General features: G+C 45.6%; 2 protein-coding genes across 16 annotated transcripts in view; one reads left to right on the forward strand and one right to left on the reverse strand.

The window, feature by feature from the left end:
* Positions 1 to 10,093, forward strand: part of COQ8A (coenzyme Q8A) — a 47,754-nt gene extending 37,661 nt beyond the window's left edge. For both annotated transcript variants that reach the window (XM_065630410.1, XM_065630411.1), the window contains exons 8-15: positions 626 to 766; positions 1,990 to 2,071; positions 3,383 to 3,476; positions 4,342 to 4,483; positions 6,368 to 6,475; positions 7,247 to 7,312; positions 8,112 to 8,198; positions 8,679 to 10,093. In XM_065630410.1, the coding sequence (XP_065486482.1) occupies positions 626 to 766; positions 1,990 to 2,071; positions 3,383 to 3,476; positions 4,342 to 4,483; positions 6,368 to 6,475; positions 7,247 to 7,312; positions 8,112 to 8,198; positions 8,679 to 8,972 (1,014 nt within the window). In that variant the 3' untranslated portion in view covers positions 8,973 to 10,093. The remainder of the gene's footprint in view (positions 1 to 625; positions 767 to 1,989; positions 2,072 to 3,382; positions 3,477 to 4,341; positions 4,484 to 6,367; positions 6,476 to 7,246; positions 7,313 to 8,111; positions 8,199 to 8,678) is intronic.
* A 6,836-nt stretch (positions 10,094 to 16,929) lies between these two features.
* The window catches only part of CDC42BPA (CDC42 binding protein kinase alpha), a 191,198-nt gene continuing 182,970 nt past the window's right edge, over positions 16,930 to 25,157 (reverse strand). For 8 of the 14 annotated variants that reach the window (XM_065630404.1, XM_065630401.1, XM_065630399.1 and 5 more), the window contains 4 exons: positions 24,864 to 25,052; positions 19,802 to 19,919; positions 18,757 to 18,914; positions 16,930 to 17,569 (listed from right to left, as the gene is read on the reverse strand). In XM_065630404.1, coding sequence (XP_065486476.1) covers positions 17,438 to 17,569; positions 18,757 to 18,914; positions 19,802 to 19,919; positions 24,864 to 25,052 — 597 coding nt within the window. In that variant the 3' untranslated portion in view covers positions 16,930 to 17,437. The remainder of the gene's footprint in view (positions 17,570 to 18,756; positions 18,915 to 19,801; positions 19,920 to 24,863; positions 25,053 to 25,157) is intronic. The other 6 variants (XM_065630409.1, XM_065630407.1, XM_065630408.1 and 3 more) reach the window with 2 other exon arrangements.

A 25,157-nucleotide genomic window follows, 5' to 3' on the forward strand; every position in this document is an offset into this window, starting at 1 on the left:
TGAAGCAAACTAAGTTTGCTTTACCCAGTGCACACGTTGTCTCCTTCCCTCTGTAAATTAAGATGTGAAGGGTGATGCAAGAGGAACTGCCAGCACTACTTATCTTCTGCAAGACACTGAGCAGAGCCAGAACTTAAATATGGCAGTCTGGCAATGTAGCAAAAAAGCTGTTAAAGCAAGCTGTGATGTTTAATTGTCAATATTGCCTTAAAGAGAGTCACTCTTGCTTGCCTGGGTTGCTTCTGTTCAGCTTGGCAGCATGATGGAGGAGAAATATCTAACTCCTTGCTCATCTTCTGGAAGATAACAAGTGGCACCAAAAAGGGGACTTTTGTATTGCTAAGGCAGCGGTGTTTGTGCTGAAGATCTCTGTCCTTTAGGCAGGAGCAACAGAGCCTCACGCAGATCTGATCAGCATCTGTTGGGCGCTGGGGGAACACTGCTGGCTGGACCACTCGTCATGATGGTCTGCAATGATGAGGAAGGGAGGACAATGTAGAAAGCGGGGTCTAGGTACTCAGAACTACCATAGGCTATGTGAGTCACCTCAGAGGAGTGCATTTTCCACTAGCAAAAATCTTAAATCTTTGTTTCACATACTCTGATGCTTTCTTTTTATTTGTAGAAAACTCTGAACAATGATCTTGGCCCCAACTGGAGGGATAAACTGGAGTTCTTTGAAGAACGCCCCTTTGCTGCTGCTTCAATCGGTCAGGTCCACCTGGCACGCTTGAAAAATGGGAAAGAAGTTGCCATGAAAATCCAGGTGGGCTTTACAGACCAGCCTTGTCTGTGCCCCATAGAAGGGCAAGGAAGCTGCATAAATACATTTACTACTGGACATATAAGAAACATTTTAATGCAGGTGACAACTTGGGTGCAGCAATATCTTACCTAGTGCAGGCAGAAGGAAGGGACAGAAAAGGTTTTGCAGCTCCAGGCAGTTTCTGACTCCAGATGGGCAGGAGACATCTCACAGGTGTATCAGTGAAATGTGGGGCTAATGGTGGTGAGGGGCTGCTTGTACTTCTGGAGCTGTGTGTGATGGTCCTACCTGCTCCATAGGTCAGTCCCCTCTCTGGGACCTGCACATGCCACATGTCCCTTTCTGGCCACAGCCCAAAGGTCAAAGAAGTTTTAAGTGACAAGCAGGCACTGACTATTGAGCAGTGGCAGTCTGATGATGCAGGAGCGTATTCACCAACTCACACTAAAGCTGTCAACAGCTTCAAGAAGGTATTTTTTACAGAGTTGAGTTCTGGAGCTGAAGCCCCCATATACATGGTTTATAATCCAAAGGACTGAGATCCCTTGCTGACTGAGCAGGGTCCGAGGCAAAGCTGGTTGTCTGGTGCTTTTGGTAACATGGGGAGATTTTAGAAACAGTGTGGATGGGCACTGGTGTCTTCTTCTCAAACTATTTGTCTCCAAACTGCTCCCTGAAGTTAGGCCAAGGTAAAAGCAATGGAAAGTTAACCCTGCGGCACCAGAAAATGTTCTGATCCACAGCAGGGTAGGCTGGTTCCCTTTTTGCCAGACAAGGTGAGAAAGAACAGAAGGAGGTGTCTTTGGCAAGACTAGGCTGAGGCCTCACCACTTGCCCTCCTGCTGTGGATGAAACACTCTGTGGCTGTCGGGGGCACGCCCTTTCAGCTGTGGTAGGTATACGACTGACTGCCATATCTGTAGTGAGATTTTTGTGTTGAGAACCTTTCATGTGTTGGAAGAGTCCCTGTCAGAGGACCTGGCAGGCCATTTTGCTTGCAAGGAGATGCACCTTAGCCTGTCTCTCTGTCCTCATTTTAGATGCTGGGCTTCAAATCAGCTTTTAGAGGGGTGTGTGGCTCAGGTATGCCCTGGTTCATTGCCAGGCTGTAGGTGGCTGTGTTGTGAGGGTCAGTGGATGTTGAGCTGGAAGATGTTTTTATCTTACTCTGTATAACTTGGTCATCTGGTCTCACCACGGCCCTCTCCCATTCTGTCCTGCAGTACCCTGGAGTTGCCCAGAGCATCAACAGTGATGTTAACAACCTGATGACCGTCCTGAGCATGAGCAATATTCTCCCTGAAGGTAAAAAGACAGAGACCCTTGGCAGGCTCTGTGTTCCCGCTGGCACATGTTGGGTTCTGCCAACCCCTTCCAAACAGTGCACTGCAAACTGTTCTCTGTAGACTGGAGAGGGAGGAAACAGCTTCAAGGAAACAGTGAAAAGGACCTAAGAATGGCTGAGTTTGCCCAGGAGCAGATCTGCAGAAAGCAGGAGAAGTAGTGGATGTAGGCAGTGGGTGCAAGGCCAAGTTGGGGAGCCTTGCCCTGCTCCCCTCTCCTGCTGCAGAGCTGCCACTGCCTTTGCTGGGCATGTGCCTGTCCCAGTGTGGGTAGGAAGTGCAGCTGTGTTGTTTTTTCCTGGCCATGATAATGGGCACTCATCTCTGTGTGCTCTTTATAGTGAAGGACCCACAGGGACTCTTGGCAAAGTATAGCGTCTGGGTATACTTACTTTTGATGGCTTCCTAGGCATGAAGCATGGGCGCTGTTCGGGTGAGGTAGTTTTGCTTTGTCCCTGTTATTTTCTGGTACGTTTGGCAGAACTCATTTTTCTCCATGTTTCCTGCAGCCTTCTGCCTGCCATTCTCTGCTCTTCCTAGTCATTCTCTGTTCTTCACAAAGTTGTGGAGAGGTGGAGAACTGTTAGGCATGGAGCTTGCTCAGTGTCCCAGCACACAGATAAGTCCCCTTTCCCCACAGGGAATGCAAGGCTTGCTACTCCTTTTTCCAAATATCTGCCTGTAGCAGCTGTACATCTTAGTGGGACTGTACAAATGCTACTTTAAAATCAGGCTGGCTGCTGACAAAACCTGTGACTGTTCTCTGTGGTGGCTGAGCAGAGCCCTCCAGAGGCTGCTGCAGCCCCAGCTTTGTCTGGCCCAAGAAGTAGTTTGGTTTTCCAGCTCCAAACTGAGAAGATGGAACTTGGCAACTCATGCCCTCTCTATGTGCTGCTGCAGTTCCCTGCCTTAGTCACACCGACTGCTTTTGCCCAGGCTAGTGTTTGGGTGCTTCTACTCCTTGGTGTGTGTTTCTGCTCAGGAACAGACAGCTTGGGCTGTGGAGTGGGAGCTGGGGGAGGATGGAGCCCTGCTGTGCAAGAACAGTGTGGATGTGCCTTGCTTTAGGAGCACCTGGGTAGCCTTGGCCCAGGATTGCCTGCAGAACCTCTGTCTAGTTGGAAATACGCCTTGGCTCTCTGGGGCCTCTTGTACTCTTCAGCTCAGAGCTGGCTGGGCAGCAGGCTGCTCCTCAGCTGCAGCTCTGGAAAGCTTAGCCTGAGGGGCTCGTTTTTTGCTAAGCCTACTCTCTTCTCTGCTGTTTGTCTTTCAGGTTTGTTCCCTGAGCATTTGATTGAAGTCCTGAGCAGAGAGCTGGCCCTGGAGTGTGACTATGAGAGAGAAGCTGCCTGCGCAAAGAAATTCCAGTATGTTCATGCCATTGCCTTCAACCTTTCCTGTCTCTGTGTGTGTGAAACACAGGAGAGGTTCCTTAACCTCAGGGACAGTGGGGAGATGAATGCCATGCCCTGGGATGTAGCACAGGGGAAGGATCGGTGTCTGTGGCCTGAGCTGTCCCCTAGAATTACCACTTTGTCTCAGCCAGGCATGTGTTCAGTCAGCTGAAACATGCTAGCATATCTTCCCTCCTTCAGCGAGAGCCTGTCTGTTTTACCACATGTGAAGATCCTGCAGTAACTCTTGAGGCTGGGTGGCAGTGCTCGTCTGTGCACTCTTAGGTCAGCTTGTTGTAAGCTTCTCTCATCCTCTGGTTTAGGAGGTTTTTCAGTTCAGCTCTTACAGCAGCTGACCCCACCAGTGCTGCCTGCTCCCTTGGCTTGCTGTGGCAGTGGGGTTCAGGTAGTTTTTACGTGAAGGCTGGGTGAGGGACTGCTACCAGAGGCTGGATGCCGCTCCTGTCCGTCTGCAGAACTGCTCCTCTGGCATTGCTCTCCTTGGAAGAGGCCCGTTTCTCCTGTGTGTGTAGTCTGGCCCTGAAGTGGGGTGAGCAAAAGAGCCCTGTGCCCCTTGAGGTGTCAGCCTGGAGCCCTACTGTAATGTCACTGCTCTGGCAGATGTGCCCTCGGGAGCCAACAGCACCTCTAAGTCACTGGCGTGGTTTCTGGTGACTTGATCCCTACTGTGACTGCTGAGGAGAACATCTCGCAGCAGCCTCAGCCACGGCGTGGGGAGAGGCTGCGGGAAGGGGCTGTGTGCTGCGCAAGGTGCTGGGGAGGGGCCTGGCGGCTCTCAGTGTTCCTAACCTTTTCCTCTCTTTTCCGTATCCCCCAGGGAGCTGCTGAAAGACCACCCTTTCTTTTACATCCCGAGAGTAGTGGATGAGCTGTGCAGCAAGCACGTCCTGACCACAGAGCTGGTGTCTGGCTTCCCCTTGGATCAAGGTGTAGGGCTGAGCCAGGAGATTCGAAATGAGGTACTGTGGGGTGCTCTGTCTTCTCCCCTCGCCAGAGCATCCTGCTCGGCCTGCCTGGGGACTGCTGGGCCAGGGAGTGCTTTGTGGAATGGCATACCCAAGCAGTGCAAAGCAGGGCTGGAGCTGGAGACTGTCTGGAGCCTGCCGGAAGATTTCTGTGTAGGGAATTTGGCAGTGAGGTTGGAGTCTCCTCAGGCTGGTCTGGGACATGCAGGTGCCAGCATTCAGCAGGGAGGGGTTGGAGGGGTGAATGGCAAGGGCGGCTGAAGGGCAGGTAGCCTAGCTGCGTATCTCCTAGATGCCCTGTTTCTCTCTCGGATGACCTTGAGATTGGGAGGGGTTGTCAGCTAGGGAAAATGGGTCTTGTTTTGCAGCTGCTCATTTGGGAAGGAGTGCAGAATCATCTCCTGCCCTTGTGCAAGGATGTGGGCTTTGTCTCCTCCTGTGGGACTGACCTGTGCTGCTGGAAGAGTACCTCTTGGTGAAAAGGAGCGGGGATGTGGTGATGGGTGGGCGTTGATGCTGAATATAGCAAGGGATTGGAGTGCTGTGGTGGGACAAGCAGCTGTTCTGGCAGCAGAAATAACTGTCCTGGTATTTGGATTTTTTTTTTGTTTTGTTTTTGTCTTGGTGTGAGCTGTCAGCTGGTCACCAGGGAAGAGGGCAGAGTTTTATGTTCTGCTAGATAAACAGATCCTGGCGTCACACTGGACTCAAAGCTATGGCAGAGCTGGCTGCCTGTGACCCCTGAGCTGTCTGTTCCTAGGATTTGTCCCCTCTGAGCTGCTGTATCATCAGGGCTGCTTTTAAAAGGCTGTGAGGTGGAATGTTGCTGCAGGAGCAGTCTGTCTTTCCTATGAGCGTCTGGCCTGGCTGACCCACAGCCTTCTGCCCCAAACGGCAGTGTCCTGTAGTAGGGTCTGGGGGTCTGGCTTGCATTTGGTGCTCTCTTCCCTCCCTCCCTCAGCTTTGCAGAAACTGAAGAGAGGCAGAATGAGGCTGGCGTTTCTTCTGCTGAAGAGGCTCCAGCTTAAATATCCTCACAAAAAAGCTCTGCTGTAGTATGTAATTCAGCAGTGGGTTCTTCAGAGACTGCTACTCTTGCTTCCCCCATGCCTGTCAGTCCCCAGGTGTTGCTCTGCTGCTCCTCCCTCCAGCTGGGTCAGTGCTGAGTCCAGCAGAAGACTTGGCTGAGGAGTACACAGTGGGTGTTTGTATCTAGTGAAGCCCCCTTTCAGTAACGGTTTGGACGTAGTTCTGTAGGTTGCTGGGCAGCTTTACAGGAAGAGACTCTCCTCTTTAGCTGCTTTAGTCTTTCAACTTAAAATGCCCTGGAACTTTCTCCTGGGCTGCCTTGGCTTCATTCTGGCCGGAGTCCTGCAGGACTTTCCACCAGGGTAGGCTGTAATTCTCTACTGGCCTCTCCCACCTCTGCTTTTGGATCCCTCTTGGCACTGTGAAGATATTCCTTTGCTCTCAAAGCAACAACCAAGTGCGTAGTCAAAGCTGGGAAGGTAAAAGGCAGGACCAGGACACAGATAACACATGCGGTGGGATGACCCCTGGAACCTGCTATTCTCAGCTGCCACTTACAGGGCAGCAGCCTCTCTGGAGGCACATCCAGGGGCTGATATGAGCTACAGCTCAGGCTGATGTCCAACTTGCATGGTATCTATGCTGTCTGCTAAGGATGTCCCATGGCAGGTGTGGGCTGGGAGTTGCTGAGGGGTGCTCTCACCTCTGCAGGAGTTTTGCAGGATGGAGCAGATAGTTCCTGCCAGTGTGGTGATGTGTTCCCTGTTTGCTAATGCCTGCTGTAAATGACGTGTGTGAGTAGGGCTTGTTGCCCTCCTGACTTGCTGCTTTCTCTCCTTGCTTTTCAAGATCTGTCACAACATCCTGGTCCTGTGTCTGCGGGAGCTGTTTGAGTTCAGGTACATGCAGACTGACCCAAACTGGTCAAACTTCTTCTATGACCCACAGTTGCACAAGGTAAGCCCAAGAGCTGCTATTCTGCCTGTACAAGAGCTGGTTTTCACCAGCTTTTGATTATTCCCCAGCTCCCAGAATTTAACAAGCCCTTACTGAGACTCTCTCAGATTTGTCCTTGAGCCTTGGGGAGATAGGACAGTGAAGCCTGTCCCTTTGCCACTTGTCTTTACTTGGTCTGGGTAGAGAGCAGGGCTTCTGTAAGTCTGGCTGGCTGCCTGTGTTTGGCCTTAGATCCAGGCACAGCTACTGCTGTAGCCTCAGGTCTGTTTTGCAGCTGGTCAGTGGGAAAGCTGCAGCTGGCAGTGCTCTACCGGGGCACACCTGAGCCAAGGACTCTTCTGCTGAATGCTCTTGTCTCGTGCTGTGCTGTAGATAAGAGTGCCTGGGGAAGCAATTGCAGATGTCCTGTTTGTTGGTTTGGCTGCTTGCTTGTGCCCTGCAGGTCAGATGCAATTGCTTATTCATCCCCGAGGTCTATGTTGGAAAGTGCTGGGAAAAGGTTTGGAACTGCTCTGTCCCCATGTGGAAAGCCTGAGTAGGGTTATCAGCTGAGCAGGTGTGACAACGTGAGCACAGGCCATGGCTCCTCTGCCATGAACTTGTGCAAATGTTTGTGCTGCTGTCAGGAAATAAAGGAGTTGGGGGGAGCGGAGCTGCAGTGGAAGGGCTCTCCAGCCAGCTGAGAGGAATGAAGACATCAGGAGTCATCTTAAGGTCAGGCTCTACTTGAGTGGTTGATGCTGATGTACAAATGGATTTGTTCATTTCCAGGTGGCCCTGCTGGACTTCGGAGCAACACGAGGGTTTGATGAGAAGTTCACAGATGTCTACATCGAGGTGAGGATTTGCATTGTGCCCTAGAGTGCTGCACTGGAGGTCTTAAGAGTATTTGCAAAATTCTGCTTATCTCATAGCTGTGTCACTTCGTGCTTGAACCCACTCTGCGTGTGGAGGGAAGCAGGGCAGGAGGCAAGAGAGATCTCTGTTCCTGTTTCATCCTTACCACAGCTTTCTGCATGTCTGCTGCAAGCTGCTGGCCATCTGAGTTTGGATGTTTAAATTGCATGACAAATGTGGAGAGCTGTCGTGTTGCTTACTGGGAGACTCAGGCAGCAGAGCATATCAGAGCGCTTGGAATTCAGTGGGTGTTTTTGTGTGTGTTTTTTCTCAGGGTACACAGGAGTTGCTCGTCCTGTTCACTGTCTCTTCCTGTGATTTCTAGCTTGCTCTACAGACTTATGAATTTACGTGAAGTCGTATGAGCTGCCTTTGTGATCACCATGTTCTACACTTGAAAAATCAAGGTGCAGGGGCCAGGAGACATCACCTCAAGCTTCTCACAGTTGGCTCCACTGTTTTGCTGGAGGAGGGGCTGATTGATTAGTGTAACTTTTTTGATGTCCCTTACATTGTCTGGGCTATATGTAGCCATACTGGGAAGAGCTTTGGAGAGCCAGCAGCTGTATCTTTTTGCCAGTAGCTCTTAAACTGGCCAATGAGCAGAGCCCTGAAGCTGAGGGCAGAGAGAATGAAGCAAGCAGGCAGCATGTGCACCCTGTAGCCCACATAGTAGACCTGTGCTCAACACCTTTTCCAGTCATCCCCTTGCTCTCCTGAAAGTGTTCTTTCTGTTCAGGTAATCAAGGCAGCTGCTGACATGGACAGAGAGAGAGTACTGAAGAAGTCCATTGAAATGAAATTCCTCACTGGCTATGAAGTGAAGGTATGGAGCAGAGGGTCTGCTTTTTGCGGTGGCTAGTGATAAGTTTGTGGGTCTGTGGACTTGCCCAGATTTCTTGATGTGGTAAAAGCCAATGTTGGTCTGAAAGCCCTGTTGATAAAGGATGAACGCAAAAAAGGTTTGGCTTTTGTTCTGTTCTCTCCCTTTTGGGAGCAGGAGCAGTACTGATGATACAGCTACCCCCAAAACCACTGTCCCTCCTTCTCCCCCAGCAAGACCCAGCAGGTGGTCATGACTGCTGAAATTTTGTGACTGGGTAGATGGTCTTCTGGAAGGTTGAGTGTCTTGAAACTGTACCGACCAAATGTTCATCAGTCCGTTGGGGGCTGGAGGTTACCTTTGCTGTGGGTATGGTTGGGCATTTCTCCTGAGCTGCTGCTGTTAGCGTTAGTATTTCTCCTTTTCCTCCTCGGTAGTTAAAATGGCCAGTGATGTTATTTATGCCTCTTTCCTTTTGGGCAGGAAATGGAAGATGCCCACTTAAATGCTGTCCTCATCCTGGGAGAGGCTTTTGCGTCTGAGGAACCTTTTGATTTTGGCAGCCAAAGCACCACTGAAAAGATCCATGGTTTAATCCCAGTCATGCTGAAGCATCGGCTTGTCCCTCCACCAGAGGAGACCTACTCTCTTCATCGGAAGATGGGGGGTTCCTTCCTTATCTGCACCAAACTGAAGGCCAAAATTCCCTGCAAAAACATGTTCCAAGAGGCATATAGCAAATATTGGAGCAGTAGGGGCAAAAAGCCAGAGGATTAGTAAGAATGAACTAACACGTCTTGTTCTGAGGGCGCAGTTCATCTGAGCCTTGCAGAGAGCGTTGTAGCCTCCCATGCGTTGCACCCCAGCTCTCCATCCTCTTGAGATGCAGCAGCCTGTGCCCTGGAAGCCAACTGTGCGTTTCACGAAGACAAAGCTGTTCTTTCATGCTGTGTTTATCCCACACTGACTGCTGGTACAGTCTGCAGCTTGCAGGAAAACTATCTTCTTGACTGCTTCTGTACTGTTCAAGGCTCTAGCCAACTGCCTTGAATGCATTTTTCACGTTGTGATGGTGGCTGCGTATCAACTGGGTTTTACAACAAGTAGGGGAAGGAGGAGAAGCTCAGAATTTAATATTAAAACCTGTTTGTAATTCTCCAAAAATTGTTTTTTAAAAACCTGCCCTCTTTGTGCTAAGGTGGAATTCAAGTAGTTTTCATACTGTGAATTATAGAGCAAAATACTAAGGTGTTCCCTACCACAGACACAATCAGCACCTTCCTCCCCATTTTTGTAAGTCGAGTGGTGGCAGTCGACAAACCCTCCTGGATTTTACTGACACTGGTTAATGCAAGGGGAGCGTGTGTGTACATAGGGTGAAGTATTATGCTTTCTGCCTCTTTTTGGCTTGCAAGCTAAACATAGGATATATTTTAAAGAAATCCGAGAATTGAGTGCCAATCTGTTTTAAACACACATGTACACTCACACAGCCCATTTGGGTTCTGGAAGTCAAATATGTAATCAACAGAGCTATATGTGAGCACAAGTAGTGGCATTCTTCACTGTCTGGTAGGTATCAGCTTCCCTGAGGGCAAGTTAGAGAAGCTACAACTCTTGACACCAATTGCTTGCTGGACTCCTAACCAAGAACCTAGTCCGTCTGTCTGCTCTCTCTTTTCCTGTAATGCAGAACTTATGGCAAGGCAGACAAACACGTTATCGTCTCTCCTGAGCATTTCAAGCTTTTGCTGAAATGTCACACATTTAAAACCAGATGCACTGTTTTAAACTATTGGAGCCAAGGTAGGAAATTTACTTTCTTAGATTTTTTTTTTTGTACAAGCCTGTACCTGTACAACTTCCTGATTTCAATAAAAAAGTGCTTGTGCGGTGGGCCTTCTGCCTGCGTTTTTTTTCCATCTTGTGGTGCAGTAATAAATAGCCAAGTGAACTATGTCCTGTTCCATGGGATAAACAGCAGTTTCCAAGTCTCTTCTTGTTGCAGTTGTTTGCTCAAAGAATTGCTACTATCCTTCAAAGCCATCTGTTTGTGGCCTGTTTCTTCCTTCAGCTTTCCCTTGCAGCTCTGTCACTAGTGCTAACAGTGATGGTGACAGTTTTACCAGGAGCCAGAGGGACATCAGCCTGAACATCTGTCTGGCCATGAAAATCCCTGGTACTTGACTTATTTTCTTGTCTTCCTTGGTTTTAATGACTCTGGACAACAGGTCTTTCTGCCTTTCCTCCACTTGTGAAGAAGGAGGGGCTGTTGGAGTTGATGCTTCCATGGTGCTTGTAAGGCTGATGTCCATATTGGGCAGGTGCCAGATATTTAGCAGCAGGCTCAGTTGGTCCTACTCAGATAACACAGCCCAGGAATACAGAGATTTTATGATCTTAAACTGCAGTACATAAGAAATCCTGACTGCTGACACTTCCAGAGGTAAAGAACAGGTAAGTGAATAAATGGTCTCTCTCAGGAGGGACCTTTGTGAAATAGGAGAAAGGATTATTTTATTAGCATTCTTCCAAGATCATGAACATATAAGCTGCCTCCTTTAAGACTTGGTTGAGAAATATGCAGTACTGTTTAGTTAAACTAAAAGTACTCATCTGGTTTTTCCTTTGAGAAGAGTGAACTCTGCTGTTCAGTGAATAGTTTTTTTTTGCATTAAGCTGTTTGTACACTCAGAGTAAGTTCCCTTGTTTTGGCTTCTGATAGACATTTAGTTTTTTTCTCCTTTGGACCTGGACCTTGCAACTGTAAAAACGAGAATTGTTTGAGATGTTAAATGCATATGTTAAACAGCAAAGTATAAAAAGCTGACAAGAGAATTGGGTTATGTGAGCTTCAGAGCAAAATTTCTGGAACTGAAGATTCAGACCCAGTATGTTCAGAGAACTTGGAAAGTAACTCAAAAGAGCACAACTAGTTCATTTTGTATACTGCTGCTGGGGCATCAGTGTTCAGCTTGGCCAACATTTCCCTTCCTTTGAAAGAGAGTGTATCAAAGAGTAACATTGAGCTGAACAATGGGAGTTGTTTTGCCTTTACCTAAAGGGTAGCAGCTTACACAAGGTAAGATGTTCCTTTATTAGACAATTAGGTCCTTAATTCTCCTGGCCTTTTGTGTGTGTTCTAAAAACTTTAATACTTTCTACAGTTTTGTCCAGAGAGATTTGTGATATGAGGAATTGCATGTCAGTATAAGTAATAGCTGTGGAGAAAAAGTGAGCCAGAAACACTGCTCTGGCTTCAAGTCATAGAAGTCATGACATTTTTGATGAGCAAGAACCCTTCAGCACTGTTGCTTGCTCTGTGCCAGCTGGTGCATTTGCTTGAGCTCCACATGTAGGTTGAGGATATGAACACTGCTCTGCTGCAGCAAGCTTCTAAGTCTTAGAAAAATCCTCTTGCAGAAAATGGCTCAGTGTTCCACGGGGCAAGCTGGAGGCTGAATCTGCTTCTCTGAAGATGGGGATTTTCCATTCTAAAGAATCAAGATTGAGCCTAAATCATCATGAACATCAGCAGTGATATTAATATCTTCTTTCTTTAGGTAACCTGCTCGCTGCATCAAAACAGAAAACTAATGCTGAGGAGCTGAACAGAAAGCTGCTTTTCTAATGTCCAAATCCCTTGACGATAGAAGGCCCATTTCCCAAGACCTTCACAGCTGCGATGGTGCAGCTGGAACTTGGGGAAATCAAAAATGTGCAAGTCTGAGCACAGGAAACAGCTGGCATGAGCTCCACATAAGGTAGAATAGGGGGCTGAGAAAGTAATAATTTTGACTGAAGGAGAGGGACAGGATCAGACATTTCTGTGGCCATGTAAGAGTGTTCCTGGGGGGGGATTGCTGGTGGTCTTTGGTAACAGGAGACACAGGTTCTGTACTAGCAGAGTCCTGCACTCCTGTTGCGGGTGGCTGTTTGAAGCAGGTACTCAAAGCCAGGCCTCCACCAACAGACTCTAGTGCACAGAAAATCCCAGACTGGCTTGCAAGGAGCTGCTGAGGATGTGAAAGGGTTGGAGCACATGCAAAACCTCACAGGTATTTCAAGATGTGCTTACATCAATTTGGTGGTGGCTCAGCAACAGGTCAGAATCCAGCCTCTAGGGCAGCTGAAGCCTTTGAGATGTAACTAAATGAAGGAGGAATATCAGAAACAATGACTACAAATATTGACACAGGACGGATGACATAAGGAGGTTAAGAAAACTCTAGCTGATGAGTCCAATATACCAAAGCATAAGGTAGCTTGACTTCAAGTTTTCAAAAAGGTTCTGGTAATTTTTTTGTCAAAGCTGTTAGAGCTATGTTGATTTTTCTCATATATTCCTTTTCTTCCCATTGTGCACTTGTGCAGATGTGTTATAACATGCTAGTTTTATCTTCAAGAATGCCATTATTCCCCCTTCCATGGGGAGGTAGAAAAAAAGACAAAACATCTGTATTTCTAACAGTTCCCTGTTTTATTGCAGTACATCAAAGTAGGTTAATATTAAGTGTGTTATCAACATAAAATATTGGTGGTAAGTCATTTTTACATTGTTGACTTCTCCACCTTAAATATTTCTGTGCAAAAGAATCTACATCATTGTTCTGTAGCAGAGAATCTCTTACAATGTCCCCTACAACACTGAGGGCATTAAACAAAAAAAGTGAGAAGAGGCAAAAAGCAGAATCTTTCCCCCACACGCACACTTGTCAGCTTTTATACTCTAAACCAAAAAAAAAAGTGATTACATCTATGCCATGCAAAACTGTACAATAATATTACAATGAAAAAACCTAAAAAATGTATTTTAAAAATAAATGATATGAAACTGTCATACATAAAAAGGCAGGTATAATTGCTCTGAAATACCAACACTGGTTGGTTTGTGGATTTCTTCCCTGTGGATGAGACTTTCTTAAATGCAGAATGAAAACAGGTTCTACTGAGCTGCAGCTGGAATGAAAGACAAAGTAGAGTTGGAATTTAGGCTGGGAAGCCTGCAGCAGAGCGGTTTCTGGGGGGTGTATCAAACACAGTGTGAACACAAAGCCTACGGATGGGTGCAGTTTGTGTTAGTGCAGAAGGTTGGCCCATTTCCTCCATGGAACTGACTCCTATTATCAAAAAAAAACCCCACAGCAGAAGCTACTATGTGCCACTTTGATTCTCAGACTAAGGCTCAGGAGGTGTGGGTACTTCCACTGCAAGAAATTTTACCCCTAATGAAGTAATTTAAATTTAAACAGCGTGCATAAAATGGAAAACACACCCTTCTTCCACCCAAGAGCATGTTTGTCCTGTCATTCAGGGTCTGGCCATGCAAGACAATATGGTGCCAGAATCTGTTTCTGTGTTAATATTCCAACTATTTTGTTTTAAAAGGCTGATACTGTGTGAACCACTTAGGCGCAGTTAAACTACATTTCTATAAATACTCTATGCTTTTTTGGACTTCTTTCGTATGACAAGACCCTTAACTTCCCTCTGCCATATACCTGAGAATAACACACCTGGCTTGTAATTTTACCAGAATAATAAAAGAGAACATTCCTGACTCGGTTTTGGAACTCGTTAAAATGGGCAAAATGTACATTCATAGCAAGCCACAGCAACTAACTGAGAGGAAAAAAAGCAACTACTTCACCACAACCTCAGGAATGTCTTGGGTTTTGTTTTGAAACCACCAGCTGTGTTCTACAGGTCAAAGGCATTAGAGAAGAAAGTACTAGAACCCTGCTCTGGGGTTATGAAATGTGGAAGGAAGCCAGTGCGCACACGTGCAGGGGAAAACTATTTACCAAACCTTATTCATTCTATAACCTGGGATCCTTAGTAGCTGCCTGAATCTGTTCAGATCCTTTGTTGCCATCGAAAGAGGAGGGAAAAAAAAAAAAAAAAAAAATTTGCAAAACCCGAACAACCCCTATGATTAAGCAGTGTCAAAAATGCAAACACCTTCCGTCTCAGCCAAAAGGAAAAAATCAGCTAGATACAGACTGTGTACAGAGAACAGAGGTCAGAAATACAGTGGGAGATTTTAAGCTCTCTGAACAAAACGCAGCCCTCTCTCTCACCGTGGCGTTGAAGCGATGCTACCGTGCGCAGCAGCAAACAGCAAACCTTAACAGACAACTGCGAGATACCAGTCAAGAGTCTTACAGTTCAAATGACCAAGTTAACTTTCCGTAGCCCAATGAGTATTTAAAAAGCTCAGCTACAGTATGCGGTTTTTTCAGTGTTCATACCAACAAAAAAAGATGAGTGTGGTTTAAAATTACGTGTATAATCAATCGAATGGTCCCCAAATATCCCAAACTATTCAAGTCCTAGGACAATTTTTCTCTTTTCAAATAAGCGGTCATTTGCTTTTCAACTGAGAGAACAGTTGCTGCTTCTCTTTTAAACATATGCGTACAAAAATGCGCAGTACCAAACTAATGATTAAATATAATAATGCTAAAGGAGACTCGCCAAGGCTTAGAAATTGTGGTGTACAAACCGTGTAGGCCTGTGGCGCTCTCATCCTCTGGAGCTCAGTTGTGTAACGCAGCTGACCTACCCTGCCTGAAAATGTCAGGTTTTGATATCAATAGATTGCAGGCACCATAACAGAGTAAACATGGGGGTTTACTTCGTTTAATTGTTTGCTGTGTCATGACTCTTTGGGTTCTGTTTTCAGATAGACCATTAGCCCCACTGCAAAAAAACTACAAATACGATCCTGTGACCCCCTCTCAGGGGACTGTCACATAGGCTGCTCCATCTTAAATGACGGCTCTTTAAATGCCTTCTCTCAACATCAAAACAAGATTAATGTTTAAATACAACACACAGTAAATACAAAACTAGTCTGCAAAGGCTTCGAAAAGTGTGTGGATGTGTTTCACCAACAGGAGGGAATTGTGGGGAAAAAGCAGTGGCTATACTTGAAGCAATATGCAGCCTTTAAAAAGAAGCTGATGTGAAATTTTAATAATGCCAATAACACCCTGCCTATCTGTCCCTCGGAAAGACTGATAACTATTCTGGTAGGAATTAATTTCAAGTGCTTAGCCCTTTGCAAAAGCTTTTAATATTAAATGCCAGGCTTGCAAAAGTAGTAGCTTTGAAGTGAAAACAACGCAACCAGCTTGCTACCCTAAAAAACCCAAACAAAGGGAGAGAGACAGGCTTTTGATATGATGGTTTCGTATATAAAATTCTTGAATTCCTGTCCCAAAATAGCATTGAATGAGCTTAAACTTGGACAAGCCTCTTGATTCAGAGTGAAAATCTTACCTAGGAGACCCAGCATGATTAAATGGATTAAATGATCTGTGTGTCTCACTCCCTGTTTCACATTCAGATCATACCTGGAACGTACTGTACATGGTTTGAACTTACCTATAACTTCCATTAGGGAAGACAGAAACTGGAAAACTCCAAACATCTCTATGCGGCTGAAACACTATATACTGCTGACTGCGAGAACATAGAATGGTTTAGTAAGAGCCATAACAAGTTTCCAAAACCCACAAAAACCAGTATTCTAAATACAAAAAGCCCTTATGTGTTTGAGTATGGTCATAGTATAAAGCCACCGACAACGCTACTGAGAAGAGAGGCTCATTTGAATGCACTCCCAAAGGAAAAGCACATCTGCCTTGCTAACTAAAGAGAGGAGACGTCTTCCTCTTACCATCCATTTGTACATCGGTCTCTCACTTTATTCTGTTGACTGCATGACCAGCTTCAGCTTTTTAATTACTTTTGCAACTTCAGTGGGCTCTGTCTTCCACCACAATACTTTCTGCCCTCCAACCTGACCTGCTACTGGAACCAAACAGCAGGTGAGCGCATAGAAACAACTGCAAATTGCACAAACCCACAGCACGGGTCGGGGAGAGAGAGGAAAACCAACCTTGCCAGCACGGCAGTTGTGGGTGACGAGGCATCCTCGACTACCACAGTGTGAACAGTGTGAGGTCAGTCTTCAAGGTTCTTCGTTGCTACAGTGACGGCAGAGCCAGCCACAGCGAGCTGCGGGCTAAGGGCACTCATTTGGCTGATGTGTATTAGCAACTAGTATTTGGTAACGACGGTAACAGTTTTCTGGTGAGGGATGGTCAAGGAGATGCGGAAGACTGCTCAGCCTGGTCGAAGACTGACCCAGGGAAACAGTTTTCCTGCTGAACGCTGCTGCACTGAGCTCCCTTGCTGCCTGAAGGACCTCCACTGTGGCACGCCGCGGGGTTCCCCAGCCACACGAGAAACCAGCGCAGCCGCCGGGCCGACCGGTGCCCTCGCATTTTGGGGCAAGAGGTTGCTTTCCCATCGCTGTCATTTTTGCAAAGGATGGGGATGAACAGGAAAGTAGGAATTGTAGCTTCAGTTACGCTGCTGCCAGAAGTAAAGAAATGTTGCGAAAGCACTGCAGGGATCTCTCCTGGCAGTGCAGCGAGTGCTACGCACAAGGAATATTTGTCCTACGAGAAGTTTTAGGCCAGGCCTCCAAGTCTGTATATTACTGAGCATGAAAACAGGGACAACACAAATCTTAAATTAAAGGCTCTCTTAAATAAGCATCCATCTTCTGCTGCATACACAATGCTTTTTTTTTTCTTTGAATATATACATACGTATTTTACTCTATCATCTGCGTATTTATTTAAACTCTGTACTGTAGTAAAATATGCATCATTTTAATCAATAAGGATTTGCTGGCGACAATCAGATTGACATTCAAACGTGGCGGCTGAAAGCTTTTATGTGCCTCTGACATACTGATCATTCCCCATGCAGGGGAAGGGGTCTCTGTGCTACTTTTGTACAGTACAATGAGCTATTGTATGGAAACAAAATCCCTCTGAATTTTCTCTTGTTGATACTGGTCTGGTGTACTTAAGCTACTTGTTGGGAAGTGGAAGGGGAGTGGGATAAATAGGTCTTTAAAAATGAAGCAGCTGTAACCACAAAAATGAAACCAATACTAATACAAATCCACAGCATCTGATATTTACCAACACCCTAAGCTTTGCTTGTTCGCTGCTGTCAAATCTGGGGAAGGGAAAGTGAGGCAGTGCCGAACGGTGCTGAAGACAACCAGCTTTTACCTTCCTCTGTACCCCATTCCCAGATTGCTTTCAGCCAGGGAATGGGGCAGGTTAGGATGATGAAGGTGAGAACTGGAGCAAGTGAAGGGGACAGCCATGGGGACAGCAAGCTGCTGTGATGTCAAATCTGAATGCTGAAGCAGTTCACGAGTCCCAACTCACGTGGTCAGAGCTCTCCAGGGAGAGGCTCTTGGTCTTGTGAGGAGAAACCGGACTGGGAGGGCTGCTGAGGTTGGAGCTGTTCGATGCAGTAGAGTGTCTCGGAGAGTCAGAGTCCTGCAGCCCAAAAGACACAGGTGAACACCAGTAAGTAAGAGTCCAGGCAAATTCGAGAGCGACTGAGGGTGTCTGAGCAACAGGTGACTGGATTCAAAGGCCTCCATGTGTTTTGCTTGTGTCTAAAAATACCGAGGAATTATTTTGCTCAGAATTTCCTGGTCTGAGAAGACCTAAGAGTAAGTGCTCAGATCACTCTGCTTTTGGCAGGCATAGCTGATGCTGACAGAAGGACACAGCACTTGCAGTCTGCATGTTGCCGAGGGCCTCCTGGTCAGCAGGGTGTGCAACTTCAGGTTTCTCATAAAGCTACAACAGTTCCGGCCTTTTCACAGCTTATGATCTGATATACTCTTGCACTAAACTGAGACATTTTTTGGTACGAGCTTCATCACAGCTACCTCTTCTACGTCACTCTCAGGATATTAATTCAAAGCATCCTATCAAGTTACTCCAGTTGGATTTTTCCAGAGCACAGCAGAATGCAACTACGTCTGAGCTTGAGACTGGGTTGACAGTTGCCTTCCAGCTTCAACTGGAAGGATATATTCAGTACCTGTGTGATCTCATAATTTTTTTCACTTCTTGGTAAGAAAACAGGCTGGGGAAGTTTTGCTGGCCAAGTTCAGATTGAACCCTCCCATGCAAAATATTCTTGGCTGGAGGGACTGAGTAGCACTGGGCAAGATTACAGTCCTATCATAATTATAATTTTGTTCTGCACAGGATACAAATTAATAAATCCAGTTTCCGCTCTACATGAAATATGATAATCCTTAAATTACCTTGTTAACTACAGGCACTCTGAGTACAAAATGTCTCCTGTGAAATGGTTGCTAAGATAGCCTAAGAATCTTTGCAAATAAAGGGCAGAAGGAAGATCACCATTTCATGCTGTGCACAGGTCACTATAAAGCTGTTACTCTATGGGGCCGGTATTTTTGGGAGCCTCACTACCCACATAGCTCCAGGTAAGGAGCACAGAGAATGTTTTCTGCATGTTAAATACCAGGAGCAGAGTTGAGATAGTTTGAACAAAGTTTTTTGTCAGGATAGCTTGAAATACAGGAAATCCAAGTCTTAATTGTCAACGTCCCCCAAACTTGTAGCCAAATGTGTGACAGAATTTAACTTCCTCATCTTTATCAACAGACTTAACATTTTCCCCTCTTTCTCCTGCCACTCACCTCTCGCTCATAGTCCCTTGTTGGTACATCGCTGCCTTGGTCCAGGCCACCAGAGGACAAGGAACCATCTGAGGGCGATGCCATAGGCTGACGCTTTGCTCCATAACTACCTCCTGAGAATTCCCTCCGCAAAGCACTGCCGTTTTGTGCAGACGATCCTAAAACGTGTGCAGGAATTAAACTGTGTTACAGATGCCTGCTCAAGGTACTCTAAAGTTGTTAGCTGCTTCTCTGGGTAGTTCTGCTTTCCTCCAGCGTGGCCCAAGATACTCAGCTCATGGCTTGCAGGCTGTCCGGCCTTTTATCTTGTCTGCTGCCAGCTGCAGTTTTTCCTGGGGATCCCCTGGTCCCTCCCTTGGCACGTCAGCATTAGCACACTTGCAGGTACAGACCCAGCAGACAGACTCTGCAAACAGTGGCCAACATGCAACAATCGCAACGTGTGCCACGGCAAAGGAAAAAACCCAGAAAAGCTGGGACACCAGTCTTGCCTCTGTTTTTGCGTGGTCCACTATTGAGTCACTTCCCTGGTCTCAGCACAGGTGACTGTGCTGAGTCTGGCACACAAAGGCAGCACTAGGAAAGGTGTTTGCAACACAATGCAACTCCTCGTACCAGCAGCCAGTTTTCTACTGCTTTCTCTTTGCACTAGCACCAAGAGAGGCATCAAGAGCTCTACACAGTTCAGCAACAAAGTTAATACATGGAACTTGTGAACAGCTTGCTGCTGATTTAAAACATTTAAGCAGCAGCAAAGCAGCCTCAAGGATAAGAATGTAATTTTAATCCTAACGTCAGTCTTAAAAATTTGAGAAATTACAAATGTAATCGCTCTCAAAAAATTGCTCTCAAAAGTGCTAGCTGCTTATCCATGAGCTCCCTTGAAAGCAAGATTAAAATACTGTGCTTGCCCTCAGTGGGAACACGGTCAGCCATCACTTCTGGAAACCCTGTCTAGTGGCAGTACAGATAGAAGCAATTCCAGGCAACCGTTTTCCTAAAATACTTGTGCATAGACCCCAAAGCAACACAATGGTTTGCTTACGTGCTGCTAACCCGCTGCTTGCGCTCATCGATCGTCCTGGTTCTGTGCGCGATTTGGTGATTGATGGGATACTGACAGAGCCACTGAACATGGTCCGACTTTCCTGAGGCCGAAGATTCTGCAATGCAGACACACACAACGACATGTTTACTTATTGACTGCTGGCTCAGCCTTGGATGTTACGAACGAAGGCCCCAAAATACATTAAAACCCCAACCTTACCAGAGCTGAATTATCTGGGCAGCAAGTCAGCAAAATTCGCAAAATAATGTTCTGCTGTTTAGTGCAGAGACTGGAAGCACACGGCAACGCGACAGAGAAGTGTTGAATTACATGGACATATGCAGACAACTGAAAAAGTATATCTAATAATTCAAGAATTTCCTTGAAAGGATGGTTTGCAAGCCTCATTAAGCTGCTGGAGATATATTCAAGTTATATCGCATAATGCATTCTTTCTGAACACAAGCTTCCAAGGATCTTACTAAGATTTCTCTCTTTGATGCCATCACTTGGGCCACAGATGTGTAACTTTATATAATAACCACGTTAATCCCTAATGCCTGCAGAGTTATGAACACACAGTGGATCAATCTGTATTTCATTTACTTATCTAATTCCAAAGGTATTAACAGCATTACTTCACATCTACACCAGTTCAGCCAAAGTGAGAATCAGCCTCCTGTTTTCAGCCTGCTCAAAGATGACCAGAGCACCTGCCCCTGTTTTTCTACATATTTTGATTATCGCTCCTGTTTTGCATCCTGAGATCCAGGGTGATCTTCTAAATTGGTAAGTTACTGGACTGAAGTGGCCCTTTACTGAAGGAAGAAATAAACTACGTGGACATGGTAGTTCCTTAAACCTAAGTTGTCTTGAAAAGAAGAGAAAAGAGTACTTTGAAGTGAGTTCTGGGAGATTTTATTTCAGTTTCTGTTAACTTACAGCTGATCTAAGGGGAAAAGGCTTCTCAGCTCATTTAGCCCATCTCTCTGTATATGAATTGGCTTCTTAGGCCAGAGGGACTTTTTATTGCCCATGTGTATCGTTTCATCTCTGGCTAAATAGTGCTTGGTTAATGGTTGGACTCTATGATCTTACAGGTCTTTTCCAACCTAAGTAATTCTGTGATTCTATGAGACTTCGTCCTGGTCCTAACATGATTTGTACTACTAAGTCATTATCATTAACCAGAATTAGGTTTAGGGAACCTTTACAGATGCAGAATGTGAAAAGAACTACAGGTAGCTCTGAGCATTAGTTTACTTCTACTTTACAAAACACCCCTGCAATAACTGTTAATTTCTTCCTATTTATATATAATTATTTTCCCATCCTCACTCTGAGATAAAGCAGCCACATATAACGCAAGTTGCAATTGCAATACCTTTTTAAACTAGGATGTTATGAAAATTCAGACCAGACAATGATTCCAAGCCCCCACAAGGGTATTTTCAGAGACCCACAGCTAGTACTCATTTCTCTATCTGTATTTTAAAATGGATAATTAAATAGAGGCTTTGTATGAACAGATTTGATACAGTTCAGATTTTTTCAGATAATTGTTACCAACCTGCTGTTAAATGCAGTCTTACAATGATCCTTAGAGTCGCTGCTATAACAGACCCCTTTGCTCTTAACAGTCAATCCTTTGCTTCTCATTCTCCCAGTGGGCTAGAAATGCCTGATTTTTAACATGCAACAAACAAGGAAGAATTGAAATCCTGTTCCCAGATCTCTCTCAAACACCAACAAAAGAGAATCAGAGACCTTACCAATAAAAAAAAGCCCCATTTAATTGTCCCCTCATCCATTGCTGCACTATTCTCAATGAAGATTTATACCTGAAGGCTTAAAAAAGTCTGTTAAATCATTTGTAGGATCATACTGCTGTCTCTTGTTTACCTTGCACCGTTCCTTTTTTTTTTTTTTTTTTTAAATGTGTACTCTGCAGTACAAAATACTAAATTTCTGCCCCTGTGTCCTTTGCCACGCAATAATCTGAGTTACAGGTAAGAGTATGAGCATCCTGGCTGTACATAAACCATGGAGGCTCCCCTGACAATCCACAGAGGAACTAGAACTAATGGGTTCAGGAGTAAGTTACTGTTGTGTTTTGAGAAACGAAGGAAAGCCAAGGGCAGCGCCGTGCAGACGTGTGGTTAGTACACTGGAGCTGCAAGGAAGGTCTTTCGTACTTGCATAAACCTACAACGGCTCATTTTGCAAAGAGAACAATTATGTTTAAGGATAAAGTGATTAAAGCTCCTTATCAGTGACTGAGCAAACACACAGGCATCACAGGAAGGAGGGACCCCATGCGTGCATGAAAAAGACTCATTTATTTTAATAGTGTATTCTAATGACGGTTATTTTTCATGACCTCAGTTTGCAAAGTCCATGTAATTCCTTGTAGAAAGTTTCTCCACAAAGCAAATCTTTCATTGTTCTAAAAATAAAATAAGCACATGCCAGAGACCCTGGCATTTTGGACCAAAACCCCTGCAAGTCATATGCACATGATGCAGAAAGGGAATTCAAAGGAAAATAAATGGCAGTTATTAGCAGTAGTTATAAAGCAGCAAAATGCAGCAAGTTAAAAACAAAAGGGGAAAAAAAAGAAACCTGAGCTTGCGTTACTTAAAAGAGAGAGACAAAAACCCCTCATTTAGAGCAACAATTCAAATCCCAGCAGGAAAATTCATCCCCACTGCTGAACCAAATGGAGAAAGGTGGGAGTTAAAAAAAAAAAAAAAAAATAAAAATTCAGCAGCAGAGAAGCTGCTTGCTGAGCAAAGTTAATCACCGTGAAATAGGGTGCAAGACCTGAATGAGTTCAGCGCGTCCCATTCCCAGGAGGGCCGGGAGCTGCCGTGGAGCTGTGGCTGTGTAGGTGCAATCGCTGCTGCGCCGGCAGCTCCGCGGGGACACCGAGCACCCACGGCTCCCACGCTGCCTTCTCAGGAGTGAGGCCAGAACAGTCACACCGGGGCCGACTGAGCAGTTACAACACCCACAGAACTTGTTCAGCTCTGCTTCTCTGTCCATCATGCTGCTCCTTGTCATTTTGGGTGTTCTGTTTTTAAGTAGCGTTCTGTTCACTACATTATAAACCTGAGCTTTTTAATTCTTCCATGAAATAATACAACAGACTCTAAAAGCCTACTTTAACCAGCCGTTTTTCAATTCCCCAATGGATTCCATGCTTGTTTGGTTCCATTACTCCATCCAGGGAGTGTTAGCCTACACTAAAAAACTCCAGACACAAAGGGGGGATTGGACAGACACGACACCAAAATTCACAGCCTTGCTTTCCATACAGCTTACAGCTGTTCTACCCTCAAGCCACAAAGGAGTCAAAGAGTTTTTCTTCACACAAGGCTAAACCTCTAGCGCTCCAAGGAGCTAACAGGTTCAAGAACTCAACACTCCAGGTTGCCCACTTTGCTTTTTTTCCTCTGATTTTTGCTAGAAGGCTGCAATATTAAGATGAAGGATGCTCCTAAAGTCAAAATTAAGAGTTAATTGTCTGAAACACCAGGGGTCATTTCTTGCTGATCCCAGGAAGACTACTCACATGAGAAAGGAAAGGTAGAGGGTGGGTCACAGTCTGGTGATACATCACTGCATATTAAACATAGAAAATTGTATAGTACAGTTGGATTAAAAAAACCTTGTTAAAGCCAGAACTGAAATACAACTTCAGTGACCCGATAATTATCCTCCAAGAGATAAACAAATTTCAATTTGGCTTAACAACTTTTCTTTTTTTTTTTTTTTATTTTCAATAGAGCATTCCTCTTGTGTATTTGCATCTCTCCTCTTACCAGACAAGCCAGGATAAATGCAGACCTGTCATCACAGGGCACGTTTTCCAAAACGCCGCAACTTCATTTTGTAATTATTAATGGCTTTGACAACTGGGACTTCACAACACATGACCAGTCAAAGCTTAGCTGTACAAATTTGTTTTGGAGCCATATGGTAAAGACTAATTTTCTTCCTGCATTTTAAGTTCTCTCTAGTGTTGTATGCAGGTATAGATCCCAAAATCTTCCCAGTGACAGAGATCTAGAACAGCAACGCAAAGGCACTCGCAGCAGCCTGGCAGTGCAGGTTTGCCAGGCATGTCTGAAGGCCACAGAAACCAACAGGAGCGTTTCCATTACAGCAACGGACACGGCTCAGACCCACACGAAACCTGAGCAACCAACCGCCGACACACACCTCTGCCTCACAGATTATTCCTGATTCACCTGCGAATCTGTCCCCAGTAGAACTGCAGGCCACAGCACAGCACACAATTACAATGCACAGCACGTATGTGTGTGCCTGTTTTAGGATGGCTTGTGTGACCATAGGACCCAGCGTCCCCCACCTAGTCAGACTAGGATGCACAATACAAGAAAAAAAACAAGACCACTTCCACCCTCCCAGTTTACATTCCAGCTGGAAGGATATCTACAGAACAGTATCTTACCTCAGCCCCTGCTTACCAGGATTAAGAGGATCTACATTGGCAAGTTACCATCATCTTTAAATTCTGGTCTTGCTTGTATATACTCTAACTTCACGTGTTTACTTTAACCGAGAAACTGAGGCACAACCTGTCTCTCTCTCAATCTGTGTACAGTATTGTGTAAAAATTCTTGTACACCCCATGGTTTCATCATGAACAAACAGTTTGAAAGTTTGGTCCAACACAGACAGAATCCAGAACCTTTTCCTAATGTGACCCGATACACAGCATCCTGCCACTGACTGCTGAGGATGAACCCTGTGGAACAGAGAACTTGTCATTTGAAATTCCCACATCCTTCCTGGTGATTAAAAATGCTATTCTCATAGCTAAAGGTTCATCCCAGTTGTCATACGCTTCTTCCCTTTTTTCTAAAGCGATGAAGTATCTGTTTCTTGGCATGTCAGAGCTGCAAAAAGACCACAGGTGATGGCAGAAAATAAAAGAAACTGCTCACAAGGGTTTTTCTCCCATGTTAATAGCCAGGCAAAAGGAAAACCACACAGTGTTAGTTGAGTGAACACCTGACTCAGCCGTCCATACCCTCAGAGTCATTAAGTCTGGAGTACCGAGGACAGAGCACGGAGGCGGGGAAAATGCAGGGTTTATGGAATCGTAAGAGAGGAATTTTTCGGCTGAATTAACAGTCATGTGGTAGATGTGCTCAAAGTTGCTCGGAGAGGAGATCAGACGGGAGTGATGATGATGAGGGAATTGATAAGGGGAACGCTGCTATCAAAGACAACAGAGAGAGAAAGCAATGAAGGGTGGTTGTACAGGTTACATCGGCAACAGCAGTCGGCAAGAGCAGTCAGACATTGACGGAGAGCCAAACAG

Source organism: Caloenas nicobarica, chromosome 3 (assembly GCF_036013445.1).
Source record: "Caloenas nicobarica isolate bCalNic1 chromosome 3, bCalNic1.hap1, whole genome shotgun sequence".
NCBI classification, from domain to species: Eukaryota; Metazoa; Chordata; class Aves; order Columbiformes; family Columbidae; genus Caloenas; species Caloenas nicobarica.